Source organism: Nyctibius grandis, chromosome Z, assembly GCF_013368605.1.
Source record: "Nyctibius grandis isolate bNycGra1 chromosome Z, bNycGra1.pri, whole genome shotgun sequence".
Classification (NCBI taxonomy): Eukaryota; Metazoa; Chordata; class Aves; order Nyctibiiformes; family Nyctibiidae; genus Nyctibius; species Nyctibius grandis.
The window spans coordinates 96,866,154-96,888,857 of NC_090695.1; the positions used below are offsets into that span (position 1 = coordinate 96,866,154).

Below are 22,704 nucleotides of genomic sequence, written 5' to 3' on the forward strand. Positions count from 1 at the left end.
TTCCAGGCTGAGAAAACATCAACAAAGAGGTTGGCTGGTTGCTCTGTGTCTATTGGCTTTTCTGGGAATGGCTCTTTGCCCTCGGGAAAGGTTTGTGCATTGCGGCGAGGCTACAGCAGCCCCGTCCCTCATCGGGAGGCAGCTCTCGAGGTCCCAGCTGGCTGATTTGGGCTTTCTCATTTGAAAACTGCCCGTCTGATGCCACTTGACGAGGAAGCAAGTGCATAGGATCAAATCCATTTAATGGGGAAATAAGCCCGGAGCCCTGTAATGGTGTTTCGAGCTGTTATAATCACGACCGCCACCAGCAAATGCCCTTATTCACTGTCACCCTTATCTCCTATTTCAGAGAATTTCTCAGAATTTCAGAAAATAGCACCTCTGCCTACAAAACACTCAATTATTGGCATGATGGTGATGATGATAATAGGTGATTGTCATCTGTAATGAGGAAAGCTTTCAGAACTGTCAGCATCCAACCAGCTTCCTATCTACCTCGGAGCAAGCCTTCCACCCTCCTGCAAGGAGCCTGGAGAAGAAATGACAAGCAAGATGTTGTGCAGCTTGTGAGCGGCATTTAGCGGGGGGAGAAAGGGCCAGGATGCAGATCTCTGACTTCTGTTGGTCTTACAAGCGAGACCACAAAGCCCAGCAAGGATTTTGCTCTGTCTCCCCTGCACGAGACGCAGCATTCACCAGCGAGGAGCAGTGCCGGGCCATCAGCCCAGGGAGCTGCCACCGCCCCGGGTTGCGTTCCCAGCTTTGCTGCCAGCCCTGTTCCCTGACCTTGGGCAAGTCTCCTCCGTCCCTCCCGGTGCTATTGTGCACTGATCATAATATAGTGCTTTATATAGCGCAGAGGGGGGTGAGGATTAATGTATGGTGGGAAAGCGCTCAGAAATCCAGATAAAAGGCATTACAGGAGTGCAAACTATTCAAGGTTATTATTATTACCTAGATCGTGGAGTAATTTCTTTGACCTCACATGGTGCAAAAACATTTATTTCTAAGGATAAACAGCGCCTGCCCAATTAGACAATGCTTTTGGGCTTTAACTACAGGCCACTAAGTGAGATAATTGCCTGGTATTCATACTATATGTTCTCACAGTCACTTGGCAATGCATCTCTGAGATCGTTCTGGTAGAAAGAACACATCACCCCCCGCCACAGCTGATTTCTGTGCTTTCTTATGTGTCAAAATGCTTCATTATACCCTGCCCGCCCTCGCCTTTGGGCTGAACATCTCGCTCCCCAAATGGCGCTGGCACCAGGGAGGTTCACACAAAGCCCTGGGTCCCCGTGGGGCTGGCAGGGGCTTATCTGTGCCCAGCACTGGTGGGGCTGCAGGACCCTCCGGGCAGGCTCCCTGCAAGCAAGAGCACGCAGCAGCTGGGGGAGGTGGTAGAGTCACCATCTCTGGAGGGGTTTAAGAAAAGACTGGACATGGCACTTAGTGCCATGGTCTAGTTGACATGGTGGTGTCAGGGCAATGGTTGGACTCGATGACCCCAGAGGACTCTTCCAACCTGATTGATTCTGGGATTCTGTGGGGGAGCAGGCAGCTCCTCCAGGACACAAGCTTTCCCGATGCAAACCCTGCCTCTAAACCCACACACTTAAATGAACATGACCACCAGAGAGGACCTGCAATGTTTTTATCTTCAGGCAGGTGCTAAGGGGAAGGAGGGTGCATCGGTTTGCGCAGCATCAGCCTGGGCATCTCCTGTGCCTCCATTAAACCTCCAAATCAGCAACCAGCTCCTTCTCAGGCTGGGGGACTTCGGCATCTAATTGGGGTTATTTTTTGCTGGAGGTCAGTGGAACCATCTCCCTGCACAGGGTAGACGCTTTGGATCACAGCAGCAAAAAGCCATTTGATGCACTCCACAAGGTCCCCCACAGTCCCCAGAGCCCAGCCTGGGCTGAAGCATCACCTCCGCTTCTCTCTGGAGAGCCGCCAGCTTCACCGTAGCCCAGTAACAGACTTCGGTCAAGTCAGATTTACTTGAAATCTTGGTCAGCGCTGGAAGGAACCGCGCTCGGGTGCGAGACAGATGGGCTCAGACAGGCAGAGCCGCCTCTCGGTGCCCTCAGCCTCCGGGAAGCCAAGCCCTCGTTACTCTGTTCGTCAGGAATTAGGGCAGTCAGCAAGGCGGACGGCGCTGAGCCGGTGCCCGAATCCCTGCGAGGGGCCGGTGCAGAGGCAGGGCAGCGGGAGGGCTGCTCTGCGGGGGAGAAGGCTGCCAGGGCAAGGGGCTGCATCCAGCCCAACCCCAGAGGCTGGGTCGGTGCTGTGATGGGGTGGCACAGGGAGGTTTGCTGCAGAGGGTGACTCGCGCGGCTCCCGCTGCACCGTTCAGCCCACACAAGAGATAAAGTGCTCTGCAGCCGCTCCAAAGCTTAAAGAGGCTGTTGGAGGAATCTACTGGGCAGCCCCGACGCGGTCTCTGTGCCCTGCCTGGTTCAGCCCTCACTGCTGTAGGAAAACCCAGAAGGGAAGGGTCAAATGCTGCTCCAGTGAGTTTCTGAAGCGCTTGGGTGTCAGAGGCACTCTCCAAACTTCTCTTGGGCTCAGATACAGACCGCGAGAAGCAGCTGGATGCCCCCTTCTTGCCAAAGCAGCGCAGCCCTTTGCTGCCTGCAGCCAGAGGTGCTGTCAGTGCCGGGGACCCTGCTCCTCCCGCAGCACCAGCACATCACTAAAACCCTGCATGCAGGAGGACGTTGGAAGTACCAGTCCCATGTGAGTCCTGAGCAAGATAACATCCCATGTGAGATCCTTGGAGATCTGCAGACCCCTCATCTTGTCCACGGCTGGGTAAGAAACCACACAACAGCATTCTCCATTAAGAGTTTGCCAACTCGGACTCACAGAGGCTTGCACAGAGCTGAGAAGCCGCTACAGTCCAAGGATGGATGCTCTGCAGGGCTCCAGCTGGGCCATGCCTCTGGGGCACAGAGGCCCCGAGCCAGCCTGGCTGCACCAGCACATGGTCTCAGCATCTCCCCACCCCAACTGAGCTCTGCCCCGGCGCCTGTCATGCCCCGGCTAGCAGAGAGAGCTGGCAGCTCCCTGCTGCGTCATGCGAGGCTTGGAGCCATGCGGCCTCAGCCCGGTGCACCAGTGGCCCATAGAGCCTCCGCGGGCAGAGAGGATGGAGCAGAAATGCCCGATATGGGCCACTACCGCCTGCCTCTTCCCTGCCCCGGGGGTACGGGAGCCACCAGCCGTGCAGAGCAGAGGGGGACAGGGCCACTCTCGCTGCTTACGCTGAGCCTGACTCACTTGTTTGCTTTTCCCCAGCGGTTCAAGCCCAGCGGATCCTCCTGTCGGATGAATCAGGCTTTACGTAAACAACCCCAGACCTGGCTGAACTTCAGGAGCACTCAAGCATTTCTTGCTGGCGGGTGCTCCTTCACCCGGCCTCTCTGGACACGTCTCTGCAGGCACAGCATCGCTCCGGGGGGCTGCAGGTACTTTTGGAGGATGCTGGTGCCCGGTAGCTGGGGGACAGGGGTGTCACACAGGGCTGGGAGCGGGGCTGCACAGCTGAAGGGTGAGGGCAGACGTTCAGGAGTGCTGAGCTCTATTTCTGGCAGCAGGATCTTGGCCAACTCAACACGTTTCTTTTCAACTCCACTTGAAACCAGGAACGCTTATTACCTCCCTCTCATCCTCCTGGCGACGCTGCAGGGACTAACTGTATTTGGTTTGTAAAGCACTTGCAAAAGCACAGCCTAAATGCAGTGTCAAAGCTGGGGCTGTGATTATTGCAGCCAGCGGGAGCTGCCCCTTTCCTTAGATATTTATTGTTCCTGTCTCCATTTTATTTTTATGAATTCCACACATACTGACATGTTTTTAAAGTCAACAACGTTAATAGAATTACTCTCCAAATGTGAAAGCAGGCGCAGTGGAAAATGCTTTCTGCCATAAAGCGGCAGATAAAAGAATCTGTCAACGAACGCCAGGTTTATTGCAGAGGGAAAAGCAAACGAGACCTCGCCTCGGCGCGTGTGTCGAGCTGCTGGGGGCTCGGAGCAAGGCTGCCGGACAGCTCGCACCCGCTGTGCCGGTGCCAACCTGCTCGCGGGGTCTGTGCATGGGGTCTCTTTTCAGAGGGTATTTGGACTGTCAGATATCAGCTGCTTTCCAAAATTACAGGCTTGACATTGAAGGTGATGGGACTCACCGTATAAAACCACTGCAGCATCTCCTCTGTGTGAGGTAAAGGCATGGTCAGATCATGCTTTGGTATCATAAAGCCAAGACCAAATCTAACAGCCCTGAAGGCAAGGATCAGGAAAGCCTTAGAGGACTCTGCCCAAGCAAAAGATCCCTCCAAGGATTAAATGCATTTTCTGGTTAAGCTGTTGAATTTTTAGTGCTTACCTAGAAAGGTCCCGGTGAAGCCCAGTGCTAAGAAGCTGGAGATGACAAACAAGGTCCCTACAGCCAAGATGGCCAAGCCCGAGTAATAGGCCCAGTGGCAGTCCAAGCCCTCCAGCTTCGGCTGGCTCTTCATGGCTTCTGTGAAGCTGTTGGAGAGACAAGAAGGGTTGTTAAAAGGGGCGACTCACTACTAACATCACCCACCTCTCCCTGGGAGATGCGGTGCTTTGGGAGAGGATCCTGCTGAGGAGGACCCTGTTTCTACCTGGAGCTACTCAATGGGAGAAGGAAGGAACCGGAGCCTTGTGAGCAACCAGGGCTTGACCTGGAGCAGCCATTTCTACTTGCAACTCTTGCTCACCCCTGGAAATACCAACCCCACTGAGCTGCAATATCAAAAGCTTTGCCTTGCTCACCAAACCCCAGGTTCCACGGTGACTGGGAGCTCTGGGAAAGACGCCCTTGCACACGCTGGAGGCTGTGATGCCTTGGCACAGGACTTGGGAACAATGGGCTGGGTTATCTCATGCTCCCACCCCCGTTCCTCTCCATCAAAATATTTTGCAGCGTTCAGGTGTTAGCCACGTGCCCGGGAGTGATTCACGGCTGAAGCCTGACAGTCAGGGGGAGGACTGGAACGGCGAAAGGAAAATACTAGAGACGAGCGTTTTCAAGAGCGAACGCAGCTTCTCGGCTCCAGACTCGTTCAGGCATTTCAGGTCTGACCTTCCAAATACTTGTTTGTGAGTGGAACAATTGTGACCCCTCCCTTCAGCCCCCCGACCTCTGCCCGGAGCAGGGCTTGGCAAGCTCAGCATCTCACACAGCTTCGATACAACCGTATGACTACAAAGGAGACAGCACTGTGATTAAAAAAATGCTCATTAATAACAGTGAGGGGAGATAACAGACCCGCAGAGCCCTAGGCAGTGTTTCTCCACATGTTGCTGACACATGAGGTAGGAAACTTTGAGCCTTTTTTTAATGAGCACCCTTGGAGGCTGAAATTCAAGTGGAATAACAGCTCTCCCACACCTCCGGCCACCGCTGCCTGCCAGAGCTGGGCCAGGAGAGCTGCTCCTGCCCGCGCCCCCGGGCTCCTCAGCTGGAAAGTGCTCCCATGACCTTACCTGCAGGGCTCGGGATAGGTTTTTTTCCCTGATGTCCAGCTTCCCCAAGCCCTGCAAATCCCTGGATTTTCTCTGTTGCCCAAATGGGAGCTGAGAGAGACAATCCTGCACTCCCAGCTGATGGACAAGCGGTTGGAAACGCACCTTCCGCTGGCTCAGAGACCAGATGGCAAGGTACACGCACCAAGCAAAGGCCAGGATGATATTTAAACCCCATGGTTTAGGGACCTGGATGATATTTTTTGTTTTCCTTGGAGCTCGTTCCTAGGTTTTCTACTGTCAGGGATTTTTTAGGACCCCGAAGCAAGCCATTTAACCTTCACTTTGGACTGAAGCAAGGAAACAAAACACAGAATAAATGTAACGTGCTTGGGAGTAAGCAAGAAAACAGCATCTTGGTGATTTATATTCTGCCCCCCACGCTGGGAATTACAGGACAATTCCCTTTTCCAGGGAGCTGAGCACAGGCAGAGGAAGGACAGCGTGGCCCCGGGGCTGGCCCTCCTCCAGAGCCCAGCACACCTCCCTGCGCTCACCACGCTCATGCCAGCTTAGCTTAAAACCATTCCTGATGGGAACCCACAAATCTGGCTGCAACGTGAAGCAGCAGCAGCTGCACAACCCTCTGCATCATTTCCCTGGTATTTATCTTTGAAGTGACACAAGTCTCCCCTCTGAGGAAGCCCAAATCCGCATCCCAGCTACCAGCGCTGCCCAGGTTTGGGAGGAAAGCAATCCCTCTGCGGGGATGTGCCCGTCTGCCTGAGCAATCCTGCTCAAAGCACAACGTGACATCCCCAGGGATGCTCTGGAGCTCTTTGCTTCCACAGAGGAAGATGCTAAAGCCTCTTCACAGCACTGGGGGTTTGACTCCGCATCTGGCCAGAACCTCTCCACAGGCCACCAGCATTGGGGAGGGATCTCACAGCAATCAAAAAACGCTGCTGCCGATCCCTGGGGAGGCAGGGCTGGGAGAGCAGCACCGAGCTGGCACCTGCCTGGATCCCAGCCCCAGCAAAGAGATGGGAGAGCAGAGAGAGGTACAGCTCGAGCGCAGCGCTCGCAGGCTGCTCCTCGCTCCAGACAAACTGGATTCCTGCTGTCTTACATCCTTGAGGCTCCTCTATCCTACGCTAGTGACCTGCTGTGGCCTCGGAGCAGAAGAACAAAGGTGGCTTCACGAGTGTGAAGTGGTTGACTGTGAAGCAGCCTCTGAGGTTTTGCAACCAGCACGTGATGTGGTTTGTTTTGGCAAAGCTGTCTCCCCTGCTCCAGATGATCCCATCCCTCCTTTTCATGGTCGGATAGTCCTGCATTAGTTATCCTCATCAGCATGTCTTGCTCGGTCCCCTGCTGTTTGGCTTACAGCTAGAGAGGGAGGTGTTTGCACGGAGATAATGGGCTGCCTTTCCCTCTAGTAATGTTTTATATCTTCCTAAACACACTCTCTATTTGCATTAAACATGATGCGCACAGGAGCTTTCAGAACTGGTAAATAAACCTTTTAAGCATTTATGATGCTGGGCCATGACAAGCAGCACGGAGTCGTCAATTATTGTGGCATCTGTGACTGCTCCTGGGTGGCGGGGGAGCCCCATCGCCCCGCGTTTCACCCTCCCTGGAAGGGGAGGACAAGGTGTTGGCCGCCTCCCTTGCTAGGGGAGCTCGTCATGCAGCCGATCTGTCACGAAACCCGTCCTTTTCACCATGTGCCTCTGAGTCACGTTCGTTACAGCACTTATTTCTGGCTGCACAACAAGGCAGCAGCCCAGCTCGGCACCCAAGAGGACACCAATTAAAGCCACGCTTTGTCCCAGTACCTGGGAATGCTTTATGTGCTGAGCGGAGCAATCACCATGGTGAGGAGCATCCCTCTTACCAGCACAGGGGAGGGGTGTATGAGCTGCAACCTACTTTAATCACATACCCGGCGGCTATCACAAGGACATCTGCCATTGGGGGGGGGCTGGAAGGTGCCCCCAGCTTTGGGAAATGGAAATTGGGAAAATGGAGCTTCCCCTGACACCTCCCCACACTTGCCAGTGTGAAGCATGATACCAGAGGCAGCCGTTCTCCACCCCAGCAGGGAAAAACCCAAACCCATCAGCTCCACTCTGGCCAAATTAGCAGATTTGGATAATTCCTGGAAGGCTGCAAGCAGCCAGGCTGCACAACAGCCACAGTGTCCCACGGGGTTTTGCACGGGGAAGCCAAGGCAGCGGGCGTTGCTCTGCCCACCCTTCCCAAATCAGGGACCCAGCTGCTGCTGCGCACGTGCTGCTGCTTTGTGGGAACCATACAACAGTTTGGGTTGGAAGGGACCTTTAAAGACCATCTAGTCCAAACCCCCTGCCATGAGCAGGGACATCTTCAACTCCATCAGGCTGCTCAGAGCCCTGTCCAACCTGACCTGGAACATCTCCAGGGATGGGGCATCTACCACCTCTCTGGGCAACCTGTACCAGTGTTTCACCACCCTCAGCGTAAAAAATTTCCTTATACTAGCCTGAATCTAATTTTACCACATAGAAAACCACATGAACTGGAAAAACACTCAAAATGGTACTGAAGGATGGGGATGGCATGCAGGTGGGCTCGCAGGAATAAAGCAGGAGCGAGGAAAACGGGCTGCAGGTCCTTTCGCTGGGAGGCAGAGGGGACACGGGGCCAAGTTTGCACAAACAGGCGCAGATTTATTCAACTGGAGAACGGTGATGGCAACACCAGAGAACTTATCAAACACAAAATACATCCCCAGAGGCCACGTGAAGCATGAAGCAAACCTGGAAATACTGTACTAAGAGAGAAGCTGAGCGGTTTAGGTCTCTGGGCCTCTCTCGGTGGCCCACAGCAAACATATTTTGTAATCCCTTTCCCATGAAGGAGGGCAAAGACCTCGACCAGCAAACTGGGTCACTGCTGGGAGCAGCCCAGCGGTGCTCCCTTCGCCTGTTCCCAAATATCAGCCTGGAAACTGGGGCTGGCAAACGCGATTGGGGCGGAATTGGGCCATGGGCCCGGCAGGCAGCGAGGAAGCCGCGGTGGTGCGGGTGGCCAGGCTTTGGGAGGTGCCAGGCTCACCATGCGGGACGTCGGGCCGTCCCCCACGCCGGAGGTTTTGTTCCTCTCAGCAAAAAAGGATGCGACGGTGGTAAAATCAGCCAGCGGTGCCCAGCAGCACACCCTGCAACAAAAGATCTTGTTCATTTGAAAAAAGCAACCCCCAACAACGCTAAAATCATTCTGCCGATACCACCAGCAATCGTTAGCCCGGTCATCATCTTCACAGCTTCTTTTGCCAATAATGACTTTGCTTTTCTGCCAGCACCGGTGTGCGTGTTATTTAGGTCACTTGGGGGCTGTGGCAGCTTCTCCCCCTGCCTCACATCTCGGTTGCCCAGTTTCCTCATCCGGATGCCCAGCAGCTGTGCCAGCGGGGACACGAGGTGCTGTTGGCTGCCTGGGGCTTTTCCTGACAGCCATCAGAGATTGCTGGCAGCGTGGCTCGGAGGGGACATCGGCTCCTTCAGCCCACGCTCAATTCCCATCATCGAACTTGGTCCCTTCTGCACAAAAGGCCACGTGGCGCTCGGATCGATGCCGTTCACACCGTGCTCGTTCAGGGTACTAGCTCATAAAATTAAATAGCGTTGAGCATAAAGGCAAGAGCCACTCATCGGGCAATGACAAACAACCCATGCCCTGTGCAAAATCCCATCCCAGGGTTTCATTTTCTTGGAAGTGTCAGCTCCAAGCAAGAAGCCCGTCCATGCAGGAGGCAATACCCAGCGGGTGGCATCAACGAAGGACTTCATGTCAGCCAGCCATGCGGTACCCACCGAACCCATTGCTCACTCAGCCTCTGCAGGGCTCCCTCCCACAGGAGGCATCACAGCCCCGGGCACCCCAAGACCTTCACATCTGCAAACCCCCCCATGGGGTATGCACGTGAGCATTGCCTTTACAGCTCAGGCAAACACCCCGAGCCCCTTCAGGTGGGAAGTTCATGAGCTCCCTGTGTACAAAACCTACCCTACGACGGGGAGTTTGCTGGGGTGTGCAAAAGGGAGCACAGGAGGGCTCGGAGGCAGCGCCGGCAGCTGAGCATAGAGCTGATGCAGGGAAAGATATCAACAACATGGTAAGGCAGGAGAGCACGACACTGGCTGTAAGTCTGGAGGGCAAGCGAAGGTTGTCACGTCCCGTGTCACACAGATAACGGTCATAAACCGCTCGGGCAGCGCACACAGTGCGGATAGTTCAAAAGTTCAGGAATTGTTTTCACAGATAAGAGCCTCAGTGATGGAAGTTCCCTGCTTCTTGCAGAAAGAACATGGCTGTAATGAAAATAATCATTGCAGCAAAGCAATTACGGATGCTTGTCTGGTGCAGTTGACTAAGCAGGTCCCCCTGGTCACAGGTCATTCTGGATGGCTTCTCAGAAGTAAGCCAAGGCTGACAGTGAAGCTCAGAGCTGGGAAGCACCTAATTGCTTAATTGAGCACAAGACCATTCCTCATCTTACACCCAAGGTATCCCTTCAGAGCAAAGCTTGTACGAGAGCATCACGGCGCTGAACTGGGGCCAGGACCACAGCAGAGACCCCCGCGTGGGGTGGGAGGTGACGCAGCCGCACAGCCCAGCTCCGGGGGCTTTCAGCCTCAACGCCAACCCGCTCGCAAAGTTTCTGCCTGCTCGGCCCTCCCCTCCTCCGCCCCCAGCTCGGAGCCTTTCAAAAATCCAGTTACAAGAAGGAAGCAGGTTTTTAAAAACAAAAGAGACATCCCGTGGGCTCCTCAATGGCTCCCTGGCAGCCCCCACCCACAGAAAAAGTCCCGAAAGCACACAGAGAGGAGCTGTAAAGGCTGGATGACAGCACCGGGGGCGGAGGGACCCCCGAGGCTGCCTTTTTGCTCGCTCTCAGCAGCCAGCAGGCTCTGCGCAAGCATCCCTGACCACCACGCAAAGCACAGCTTGCGCTGTGCCGGCTGGATTGCCTCCGCGGGGCTGAGGAGCGGAAAACCTGCTTTCATCAGCGCGCTCGAGTGCGAGTGACTCAGAAAATAAAATAAAGGGAAAAGCGAAATAGCGAGAGCGGGTGAGACGCATCCCTCCCAGCATCACTGACCACCGAGATGACAGCGCCCGTGTCGTATGACCCGTGAACCCCTCTCTGGCCAGCTGAACCCCGCTTTGGACCTGGCTGGTATCTCCATACAAGGGCAGGGGACAGGATGAATCATTGCCAGAGATCAGCACCTCTCCAGGCTTGAGCAATAAGCCCCAGGCAGCCCTGGGAGCTCGCTGAGCTGGGAATGGAGACAGCAAGTCTCCCAGGTGTGTTTCAGGGCAAGTCCAGCACTTGCTGCTCTGATGACCACCCTGAAACCAGCCCAACACTCCCACAGTTAAGGGCTTGCCTTGCTTGAACAGCCTCCAAAGCCTGATAGCTGTCACTCATGCCAGCTTTATGCGAGGGAATAACCCAACCGTGTTGAAACACCTGGGTAAAATAAACTTCCCATTGCAATCATCTGAAATGGCCTTGGCCCATCGGGGTGGGCTGGCATCTCATCTGTGTTCTGCTGGGGGTGAGCTGCCCCATCTTCTAGAGCCTCTCCTCCAAAACCAACATCCAAATGAGACTTTTCCAGCCCCCTGGGCTGACCTTGCTGTTTCCTTCAGGGCCCCACTCATGGGCTGCGCAGGCAGAGCCACCCACAATGAGCCCCAGCACTCACAAACTCATGACATAGAGCAGAGCCAGCACAGCCAGCAATGCCAGCCCTGGCAGGGCACTGAGGGGTCTGCAGGGGGAAAGTGTGATGTAGTGCTGGGACAGACGAGGCCTCTTTGGCTCTCCCAGCACTTCCCCATCAGTGCCTCGCTGACCCAGAAGCCAGCGGGACCACTGGGAACGGAGACTGTCCCTCCATCAGCTATGTTTTTAATTAAAGACAGGCACAAGGCTTTGCATTGCTTCCCAGACAACAAGTGACTATATCATTTGTGCAAGAGACTGCCGAGACATTCCCCAGCGAAATCCAAGCCTGCTGTGTCACCGAGACATCAGCAGAACACACACATGCCCTCTGCATCGCCTGCATTCAATTACAGCCCCATTCATTGCAAGCTTTCTTACAGTTTCTGCAATAAGCAGGAGCTGGGACAAACGCAGAAGGGCAAGGGCAGGTCTTGGTGTCACTTCCAGGAAGGCGAAGCTCTTAAATACATGTGCAAATTCCAACCTGAGATCTCTGCGCCTGGGAAATTACCCAAAGCACTAAACAACCCATTAGCTCTGACCCTGGCATAATTGAATCTGGGAATTTAGTAAGACAGTCTGTTTCTCCTAACAGCATTGAAGATAAAGCCTCCCAGATCACAGATAAATTGCTGGCATTGAGGAAATCTTCTGCAGTAAACCTCTCTGCTCTGCACTCACAACGTCAAAGGCTGTATTCCCATGGTGTACGGTGTACCAGTCATGCAATACTATTAGCTAGCACAGGTGGGATTTAAAGAGATTGCAGATAAGAGTTTGAAGAGACTGCTTGCTAAGTGCACAGATAATCCTGCTCTTCTACACAGGAAACTGAAGCTTCTTAAAAACAGGTTTAATTTTGTTTATGATTTTTATGAGAAAATAAAAAAAAATTCTGCTGTTACGTATGATCCCTGCTGTGCAAACAGCCCTCCTGCCACCTGGGCTGCTCACAGGGAAGGGGAAACCACCCCCAGAGAGCAGAGCAAGGATATCTGTGACACTCGATGGCTGTTGACACTGATGACTTTGGCCACGCTGCCACATCCCTTGTCCTTATTACAAACCCTGCAATAAATCTGCTGCTGGCTGAAGGTATCCAACCATGCAGAAGCAATACACTGGGGCCAAATCCAGCACTGCAGAGTAAATAGCCCTCATCCCCCCACCCCATAGGGGCATTTCTTTGCCTCGATCCGTAGCAGCAGTGTTAGCTCCTTACCAATGGCTCCGCACACCGTTAAGCATCAGGATAACGGCACCCAGGCAGTAGCAGGCAGCACGTGGAGAGCCGAAGACTCGGCTGAGCGCTCGCGTGTTGTGCTCCCATCTGGCTACCTGAAGAGACAACAGAAAACAAAGCAGGTAGTTGGGGGTGCCAGGACAAGTGCTGCCCCAGGAGCCAGCCCCCAGCCTCCGCGTGGCTTTGGGCGAGAAGCAAGCAGAGGCCACTGATGGGACACGGCTTAAACCAAGCCTGGGGGTGAAAGCTCCTTCTCCTACCCGTGCCGGCCCCTCCTAGTGCTTGCATTGCCCTGTTCACCAGGCCAGCCAGCAGCCCTGATTCATGGGAAAAACAAACATACACATCAGTTTTGGGGACTACATGGCTTGGACAACTGTCTACATTTAGCCCACACCCAGGGCTAAACAATAACAGTTTTTCTCTCAATGGCCCTTCCCCACCCAAGGAAAGGACCTGGGAAAAGGAAGGAGACTCATGGTTAAAATTAAACAGATTTAATAAAATAAAGAAACCAGTATAAATGATAATACAAAACACACAAAATCATACTTAGCTATAAAGTTGCAGCATGTTGCTCCAGAAACAGCAATCACTGGGAATAAGAACAAGGGAGGCTAGAATAGTGGAGAGCAAAAAGAGGCCTACCTCCCCCCATGCCCTCCCTTTTGTAGTGAATTTGGTTGTTAATGATATAGAATACACCTGTGGGCCAGCCTGGGGCAGCTGCCCTGGATTTAACTGCCAAGGGCCTTAATCACCATCCCACAGCTGGCCACAAACTGAAACAAAATCCCAGTGAAACCAGGACAACAACATATGTCCAGCAAGGCTGAGAGCATCGCTAAGGCTGTCCCCAGGCCACCAAAGCCAACAGGCCTCTGCCATGGAGCCTGGTATTGCTCTCCTGGAAGGAAAACAGATCCCCGAGTAGGGGATGGACCACAGGGACACCCAGCTCTCATCTTCTGGGCCCTACCATCTCCTACAGCCAGCTGTAGGGATCATACCTGGCAGGAACAATCCCTCCCTGCTCGCTTCCAGAAAAGTTTGTGAGTGCTCCCCCAAGCCCCCCCCCCAGCTTGGCCCAGAGAACTGCTTCCACTTGTGCAGGCTGAACCTGCTGGCCTTCGTAAGCACTCAGCAGTCGTAGCCATTAAGGGCTCATCTGCACGGCGGTCTCAACTCAATCCACACAGCATGTCGGTGACAGCCCAGGGCTCACACGCACGCAGGCAGCATCTCCGGGGAGGCATTAGCATCCTTTACAGCACACTTTTCTCTGGCTGCAATTTTAAGCTCCATGTTCTGCAGAGCAGCAGAAGCCGCCAGGCCTGTGCCCAAAACACCTCGCAGCCGAGGAGCTGCCCCCTCACCCTGCGAGGTGGCTGGAGCTGCTCCCAAAAGCTGCAGGACTGGATCCACCCAAGTCACCACATCCAGAACCCTCACTCCCAAGCTGATGGAAGTCCTCACAGCTACTCTGTTTTCCACCTTTCCCGTATCCCTCAGAAAGCTCTCGCTGTGTTTATCGCCTCTTTCAGGCGCCAAGCCCGTGGTTTGGATCAGACCCTACGTTCAAGCCAAGCAGAGCACACCTGGGCAATGAAGTGGGAGGTGGGAGTCAGCAGAACATCTCGGCACCAATTCCCTTCCCAGACACGGCTGGCACTTCATTAGCTTCAAATGTACTTCACTCCCTCGCAGGGAGCCTGGGCAGCTTTTGGGAGGCACCTGCAACCCAGCTCTTCATCTGCTCTGAATGCATTTGGTCATTTATTGGCTCTATTTGAGCAAAGCGGCTTTGCAGGTCCCGCTTTCTTCCCAGGCTGATGCAGAAGCACAAAGTGCTGCCGGTGGAGGGGGACCGGCTGGCTTCAGGAGGGGAGAACGATGAAACCCTCCGATAAGCAGGGCACTGATTTCACATGCTGAGAGCTGATTCAATTAGTTATGCAATGATTGCTCTGAAATTACAAATCCACTCATGACAGAAAGAGCTGCTTCACTGCCTTTTTTCTGGCTGGTATAAATAGTTTGTATTCTAAATTGAATTTAAAACACCGTGCGTCACGCTGCTGCTAAAATGGGAGCTGCTGTTTGAGCACTGCGAGAGAAAGAAATATAGGGTGAGTTACCACCTTGGGAAAGTAAAAAGAAGTGACCATACAGGTGACTGAGTCACAGATGGGAAAAATGCAGCCACATGCCAGCTGTCCGTACCAAGTGCCTAATTCCCTGGAAATTATTCTGGCGGCGTTTGCATGGATGGCAGCTCCTGTCTGGCTTAGGGAGCTGTGCAAAGCAGCTCTGCCGCTGGCTGAAAGAGAAGGCAGTGCCACCAGGATCAGAGGGGAGAGGCTGGGAGCCGTCCTTGTAATTACCCTCGCCTTCAGGAAGGCCCATCTGGGCAGTGACAGCCAGTGGCGGGCGAGGGGACACGTTTGGGAGCCCTTCGGGGCAGCAGCTGGCTCAGCCGCGTTGGGATCGCTCCCAGCTCACGCTGCGCCGCACCGCTCCTAACTCCCCGCCTGGGACCCAGACGCCAACTTTTATTTAGCTGTCACAGCCTCCAGACGGGACCCCCGGCTCCCTCCCGAGCCTGAGCCGGAGCCATCCCGAGCAACGCGGAGCAGGAGCCTGCGTGGGGCTGGAAGCGGCGGCGCCCGCTGGGCCCCGCGGCGATATTTCAGTACCAATTAATTTGTTCCGGTTCTGGTTCTATTCCTTGAACAACTAATTAGTTCTGGCTCTGTTCTCATTTTCTAATTTTAGTCATTTCTAGCTAATATTAGCTCTCGTTCGAGCCATGGCTACGCAGCTGGCTTAATGGTTTTATAAAGTCATGAGCCGACGTGTTATTATTTACTGCATGACGGATGCAAAATGCTTTCAGCATCCTCCATGGCTGCGTGCGGGACACGGCAGGGCTGGGACCAGCAGCCTCCCGGGGAGGGCTGTGGCTATTCCCAGTGTGCCGGTGGCTCTCCCAGCTGAGGCCAGCACCGTGCTGCCCACGGGCGAGCACAGCATGGGGGGGGAAAAGCCCCACGCCACGGCTGCGTGTCCTGGTGAGGGAGGGAAGGGAGCATTTTTATTTCTCTTCCAACCTCCGAGTTTGGAAACGGAGTTAATGCAAAGTTTCCTGACTTACCCAGGGGTCAAAGCAATAGAAAAATTCAGGATTCCTTTTCCAAAGCTCCCAGACCTCTGCTTTCGCTTTAGGATACTTGGTGAGGGCTGTAAGTAATTTTTTTAATGTTTCCCCCAATGCTCGTTATTGAAATAAATCAACGAGCGGATGTGGCTGCTAAGGCGGGGAGCGCTCTTGGGTCCCATGGTGTGCCTTTGGCAGGCCGTCCCGGCGCTCGCTGGGGTCAGGCGCAGCCGAGTGATATTCCCAGGGAATCGCTTCTTTCTCGACGTAAATTCAGGGCCGATTTCTCCGTAACCGAACGGAGCCATCTCCCCAGCCGCCCGGGCGAGCGCGTAAACAACAACGAAAGCACCGGCATGCACCCCCAGTGCCTGCCCTCATGCAAAATGGAAACGCTCTGAGTTTTCTTTCCTTTTCTCGGGCAGGCAAACCTTCCCGAGCCACCTCGAGACGGGCCGCAAACAACCACTCGAAAAGCAATTTCCTCTCACGAACCCGTCTCCGCAGCTGATCAACGGGAAAGGCTCTTTCCAGCTCCGTGTGCATGGCAGACCATCGCCTCTCATTAATATTTAGTATTTGTTTCAAGGAAATGGATTATTTTTGTCTGCCATCCAGGGAAGCTGGCTTTTGAACACGCTACATTTTAATTTGCTCAACCCCAGCTCTGAAATAGAGCCTTTGTGCTGTTTCGCATGACTCCATTTCTATATCTGGCTCACCCCAGAGATGGGGAACGAAACCAGATAGCCCAAAGGCTCGGGTCTAAGGGACGTTTTGCATCCCGATGCTAATCAGCCAGTCCATGTCCTCGCATTGCCCCATCACCACAGTATCCGAAGAAGACCGTGTGGGCGTTAGTGAATTTAGCCTTGCGGCATGCCTGGGAGGCTGAGATGGATCAGCGGGTCCCTTCAACCCAAGGGAAACTGAGGCACCGGAGGGTTGAGGTGAGTGGCTGCTTCCCAGCTCTCTGGGGAGCAGGGCAGAGGGGCTGTGCCCGCGTCCTGGGAAATCCTGGACCCATCGCCCACCTGGGGAGATGCTCTGTCTGCTTCTGGGGATGCTCTTGCTCTGGCCAAACTGTTGGCATAAAAATGTTCAGTGCTCAAGTCTGGGCTGGAGAAAAGATGACAGTGAATAGGACATGCTGCCTTCACTGTACCTGTCTTGAAGTATTTGCCAGCACGAAGGATTTTGCCCCAACACGTGGGCTCTAGGAAGCCGCCCGCCGAGGGACCCAAAGTCAGAAATTCCATGAAAAGCCCAGAGGAAGAACAACCAGCTCCCCAGGGCACCTCTGTGCCCCAGTCCCAAGAGGATGCATGTGTGTAGGGTGAGCCCTGGATACACGGACAAGTCAGCCCAAACTCAAAAAAACCCTTAAGACAAAACCAACCTGAGCAAATTTTTAGACTTCCTCCTTCAGTCCAACCTCTCCTAGGCCAGATGTGGGGCTGCGTTCTCCTGCGGGTGCTGGGGAGGAGAAATCCTGACATGGCTCCATGTGAGCACCTCCCATCGCAGGAGACGTGCCCTGGCTCGCTCGTAACTCCATGAAAGGGCAGGAAACCTGATGTTACCCTTATTTCACCTACGGAAACCAGAAGCACTGACCTGTTCCCCTGTTATGAAAAATACATTTTTCCTTTCTGATTCCCTGGAATCCCTCGTTAAACTGTAACAATTTTCTCCGCTCTCTGTCACTGCTTGGATGCTGGAAAACAACCCTGCTTGCAGCTGCTATGTTTATCGAAAAGACAGGGAGGAAAAAGATACACCTGAGCACCGAAACTCTGCCTGTGGTGCTCCCAGGGGCAAGCAGGGAAGCGGAGCCAACGCAGAGCACAACGGTGCGGGCTGCAATGTAAACGCTCATCCACCACCCGCCCGCGAGCGCTGGGGCTGGCTGACCTTTGCAGAACGCCAGCGGAGCCAGCCTTGCTGGCTGCCCCGGGTGACTGCGGAGGAAATGAGTGCGGCCTGACCTTATCCCTCCTAACGAACCGCGCTGGAGCCCCTCTGCAGTTGGTGGCACTTCGTGTGTGCCGGTCGAACACCGTGGCCAGGCTGAAAGCTCCAGCCTGGGCTCCTGCGGCCACTCAAGGCAAGTGTCCGTGTGCTTGTGCCGCTCCTAGGTGAGAAAAATTCTGCTTTTTGAAGAGATTGCAAACGTCAGGAGAGACGGGAGGGGAAACTGCAGGGCTGGTCCTTAGGAGGGTCGTGCACGGCAGCCCCGAGGGGTGTGCGGAGGCTCGGCAGCACTGAGACCCCGGAGCAGCAACGGCACCAGCCGAGGCTGGCACGTGCCCACGTGCAGCATCCTTCGAAACGCTGGCCCACCCAGCGCCGGGCACCCGCACAGGCTTCCCAAAGGCATGTGCAGAAAACGCCCCGGGGACCGGTGTGCCACTGGCAGCAAGAACATGATTAGCAGGAGCTCTGGGCAGCGAAGGCAGGAGGAAAAGAACAGAACAAACCATGGTTTAATTTGTACAAGCTGGTAATTATAGTTGCTATCTGTCTGAAATCTCTATTGAGTTTATTTAAATATGTTCTCCGTGAAGGCCATTCAGACAGGAATTATCAAGGTGCTGCAGCAGAGGAGATAATGCCATGCAGTTTTCCACAGATCAAGCGCTGATTAGGAGGAATTAATTAGCTGCTTAAACAGTCCTTGACTCGCTGCAGCAATTAGCCGTCACCGCCCCGCAGTCACATTCCCCGTGCAGCAGCGGTGGCCGTACCAAGCGCCCGTCAGCAGAGCTGCCTTCCCCGCACTGCCAGTGAGCCCCGGGCGGGCGCGTGGCCCCGGGAAGGTGCCCTAAACCCAGGAGGTTTAGCCCGTGGCCAGGGCTCAGCAGATGGGCAGCAGCGCGCTGGGCGGCGGTGCCTCCCTGGCACTCGCCATGGTGCCCATTGCTGGTCGGTACGCGTGCGTCCGCTGTGACTCCCAACACGACCAGACAACGGATGTCCTCCCTCTTCCAGCCTTTAGCGGGCCAGTCCCTCGTGCATCCCCCATCTCTTACATGCTACGAGCCACCAGTTCTCAGCTGTGCTCCACCACCGGGGCCGGCTGATCACCCAGCAGCCTGAATCCCACGTGCCATCGCTCGTGCTGTCCCTTTGGCAGGGCAGGAGCATCACCCCCACCTCTGCCCACCTGAGCTGTCACCCAGCCTTTCCCAAGCCCTCATCCCACCCAGCCCTGCCTGCTGCAGCCCCTCTGTCCCTCCACAGCACTGCTCAGGGACCCTTGCTGCTCAGCCCTCTCCTTCCCGGCACAGCCCTCCCCCCCCAGGATGCAGCCGAGGCGGGCACAGGCTTCAGGGCTGGCTGGGAGTAGGTGCCACGGGGCAAGTGCCAAACCATGGAAAGAGCCGGTGTCACAGAGCTGCCTGGGGGAAGCAGGCTGAGCTGTCCCTGGCCGGACACCTTCCAGAGGCAGAAGGAGAAGTCAGCACTCGGGGTGACCATGAGACCACCTTCTGTCCCTCCTGCCAGCACCGCGCCCCAGGGGAGCTGGTCGCAGGCTGCCAGCTCCTGCCAGCACCCCGACAGGCGAAAGCCACGGCGGCTCTGGACTACCTGATCTAGAGACCGAGTTATTTCTCTGAAGGCTTCTCAACTCGCAGGCAGTCAATTACAGAGAGCCATGAGATGGTAATGGAGCCTGAAAGCTTTTTCGCAAGTTATTAAAGCCCTGCGAAGTTCCCCCACTAAGTACTGGAGCAGCAGCTTCCAGTTCATGCAATTAAAACACTGAAGTGATATTAGAAGAGACAGATGCTGTCTTAATGGTTTCATGTGAGCTGTAAGGCAACACAGCCCAGAGACTTTGCCCACGAGGCTTGTAAAGGTCTTTTTTATGTTAAAGCACCAAGAAAAGATGACCCTAGAGAGGGACTGCTGATGAGCAACGGGCACTGGGGACAACGGGTGACAGCCCATGTCCACACACGTGGAGCTGGAGCAGGGCAGGGACTCCCGTCGGAGCCTGGACGCTCTGGGCACCCCAACCTGATGGGCAGAGACCTGACATGTGTCCTGGGAGATGGGGACAGGCTGGCTCAGCCATGAAAGGTCTCCCCAGGAGGCTACACCAGTTAGTTTTTCCCCTTTCCCATTTCCCCAATAACAGCAGTCAGCAAGCCGCAGTCGAGGGGGACAGCTTAGCTCATCCGTGTCTGCCGAGGGCTTTCAGTTTGGAAAGGAAGGCATCGACTTGACTCAAGGAAGACTTTTCCATTGCCTTTCACAGGCTCTGGATGGGGGGGTTGTTTATTCCAGCCAAAAGAAACAGCAGCGGGGTTTTGGAGAGACGCGGCGGGGTGTAGACCGGCTGCGGCGGGGAACAGCCAGCTGGAACGACGGGGCTGTACACCCAGGTGACAGTGTCACGGAGGGAAAAACCACACGTTTGCAGGCTCTCGCTGTGGAACCACAGGCTTGGAAAGCTCAAAAGGCTGCAGAAAAGATGAGAACATCCAAGGGGCTGAAGAAGAGAACTATCTATGAGTGGAAAGCAGGGCGGGCTCCTCTCCAAAAGCAAGGGGCTGGTAGCCGGCGTGACAAACCCTCGCTGCCCACAACACCCATCGCCCAAACGAGCCAGTTAAGAGGATGAAACACATGCTGGAGTGCCTCTTGTAGTCACTTGTCACCGACAAATGCCACTGCCGAGGGGGTCAACGGGATCCAGTCTGAGCACTTCGACACAGGGAGGAGAGTACTCTTTAGAAGTGGAAAGAGGACTGTTAAAGAAACCCAGCCTGCCTCCACCGTGTATGAGTTTAGCCTACAAAATAAACCCCCCTGCATCCATCCCCAGTCAAAGTAATTGGACTGAAACGGCACAGGTCACCTCAGCTAACAGCCTTGAGTTGGGGAAACAAAACAAGCCGGCAGGAAAAGAGATAAGGGTTTCATAAGGACTAGGTACGCTTTACCTTAAAGCCATCCCTTGAGATTACCTCCACACGAGTCTTTACCTTGAATCCACTCATGATAAGCAGCTAGATAACAAATTTCATTTCTCTAATAGTGTTTATGCGATTTGTCAAAGTCCCATCTCATTAGCTGGTTGCAATAAAAACAAGCCCCTGCTTAACATCGGCCAAGGCAGGCCGGGTCTCTCGCTGTTCCCTGAGCCACATCCTCTCCTCTTCAATAAAAACAAAAACGACACGGAATATGGGCTGTACTTGCTAGCAATTTCCACCACAAAACCTGAACAGTTTCTCCTCAAGGCAAGGAGCTCATGATTTATGTCCAAAGAGCTGGAAGCTGAAGGCAGGTGATTTGGAGTAACGCAGAACGAGCTGTGTTAATTAATTTTGAGAGTGGGCACTGGGAGCCCTTACGAGCAGCTCCCAAAGCCTGAGCAGGGGAAGGGCGATGTGCTCTGGCTGCGGGGAATCAGCCTGCACGGCCCGAACTGACTCTCCCGGCCAACAAAACCCATGGAAAACATATTTGCGAAATAATGATTTCTCCAGAGCGCAGCACGGGACGGGGAAGGACCTCTCCAGTCCCAGTCTGGGACGTGCACTGGGAGGGACATGGGCTGCGTGGGGGAACGGGGAGCGGCCAGGACCCACCCCGCTCCTCTAATCCAGTAACACAACCTAATAAAATAGGAAAAGGCAGAGGCTGCCCCTGCACAAGTATTCGGGCTCTGCTGGAGCCCGAGGGAAGGCAAGTGCTGCCAGATGAGCATCTCATGCACAGGACGGGGAAGCATTTTGCCCAGTGTTTTGCCAGAATTTTTCCCTCGTCTTCCATGCCCAGATGACTTGGCCCACACTCAGCTTCCCACTGCACACAGTTCCCATCCAGAAAACCACAAATCTCTTCTTTTCATGCATTTTTCTGAAGCTCAGAGCATTTTCTCTGAGCGAAACAGGTCGGATTTTGCTCTGGCAGTCCATAGCAGGCACCTTCCCAAACCAACCAGGAGCAAAGCTGTGCGTCGGTCTCTTGGGTGGGTGAGACTATTCTGCCCATCTCACATCCTGTATTTGCTTTTTTTCTCCCCCTGTTACTCATGCACCACTAAAAACCACAAAGTGGGGGAAAGAGCCCGAAGCGTTACACACACAGCCGCCTCACCAACACCGGCCGTCTACCCAAAAGACCCTTTTTCAAACAAAGCGATCCAACAATAGCACTGACGATGTTTGAACTGGCATCGATTCAGAAAGACAAGCTCTCTGCTGCACCACGCTGTCAGCAAGCGCTCAGCACAAATGCCACGTTACAAGACAAACACCTCTCTTCTTTTTTTTTTAAGACTTCCCTTCTATTTTCGCGCCTCCGCTCCCTTGCGTTATTCCCAAATCAGGTTCTGGATCCCAGCAGATCCACGGTTCTGAGGTCAAGTCCCTCTGAATTCGCTGCAGACTTCAACGCCTTGGGTTTGGTTTTAAATGTGAGGACGAAGCTTTCTGTCTGACACAGAGCATCTATCCTGCTCTTCAAAGCTTTCCAACCATTACAGAATCACAGAATCAACCAGGTTGGAAGAGCCCTCTGGGATCAAGTCCAACTGTTGCCCTGACACCACCATGGCAACTAGACCAGGGCACTAAGTGCCATGTCCAGTCTTTTCTTAAACCCCTCCAGAGATGGTGACTCCACCACCTCCCTGGGCAGCCCCTTCCAATGGCTAATGACCCTTGCTGAGAAGAAATGCTTCCTGATGTCCAACCTGAACCTCCCCTGGCGAAGCCTGAGGCTGTGTCCTCTTGTCCTATCGCTAGTTGCCTGGGAGAAGAGCCCGACTCCCACTTCACTACAACCTCCCTTCAGGTAGTTGTAGACTGCACTAAGGTCACCTCTGAGCCTCCTCTTCTCCAGGCTAAACAACCCCAGCTCCCTCAGCCGTTCCTTGTAGGTCAGACCCTCCAGACCCTTTCCAACCATTGCTGCAAACGTCTAGCTCAAATCGCTATCACCGTTGCAAATAAGGTCAGCCTGATTAAAAACCAGTTATTCTAGCTGGAATAAAAAT

General features: G+C 54.3%; 1 protein-coding gene across 6 annotated transcripts in view; it reads right to left on the bottom strand.

Annotated features, from left to right (window-relative positions):
- PEMT (phosphatidylethanolamine N-methyltransferase) overlaps positions 1-22,704 on the bottom strand; it is a 44,228-nt gene that overhangs the window by 7,970 nt on the left and 13,554 nt on the right. For all 6 annotated transcript variants that reach the window (XM_068422719.1, XM_068422717.1, XM_068422721.1 and 3 more), the window contains 2 exons: positions 12,512-12,627; positions 4,396-4,541 (listed from right to left, as the gene is read on the bottom strand). In XM_068422719.1, coding sequence (XP_068278820.1) covers positions 4,396-4,541; positions 12,512-12,627 — 262 coding nt within the window. The remainder of the gene's footprint in view (positions 1-4,395; positions 4,542-12,511; positions 12,628-22,704) is intronic.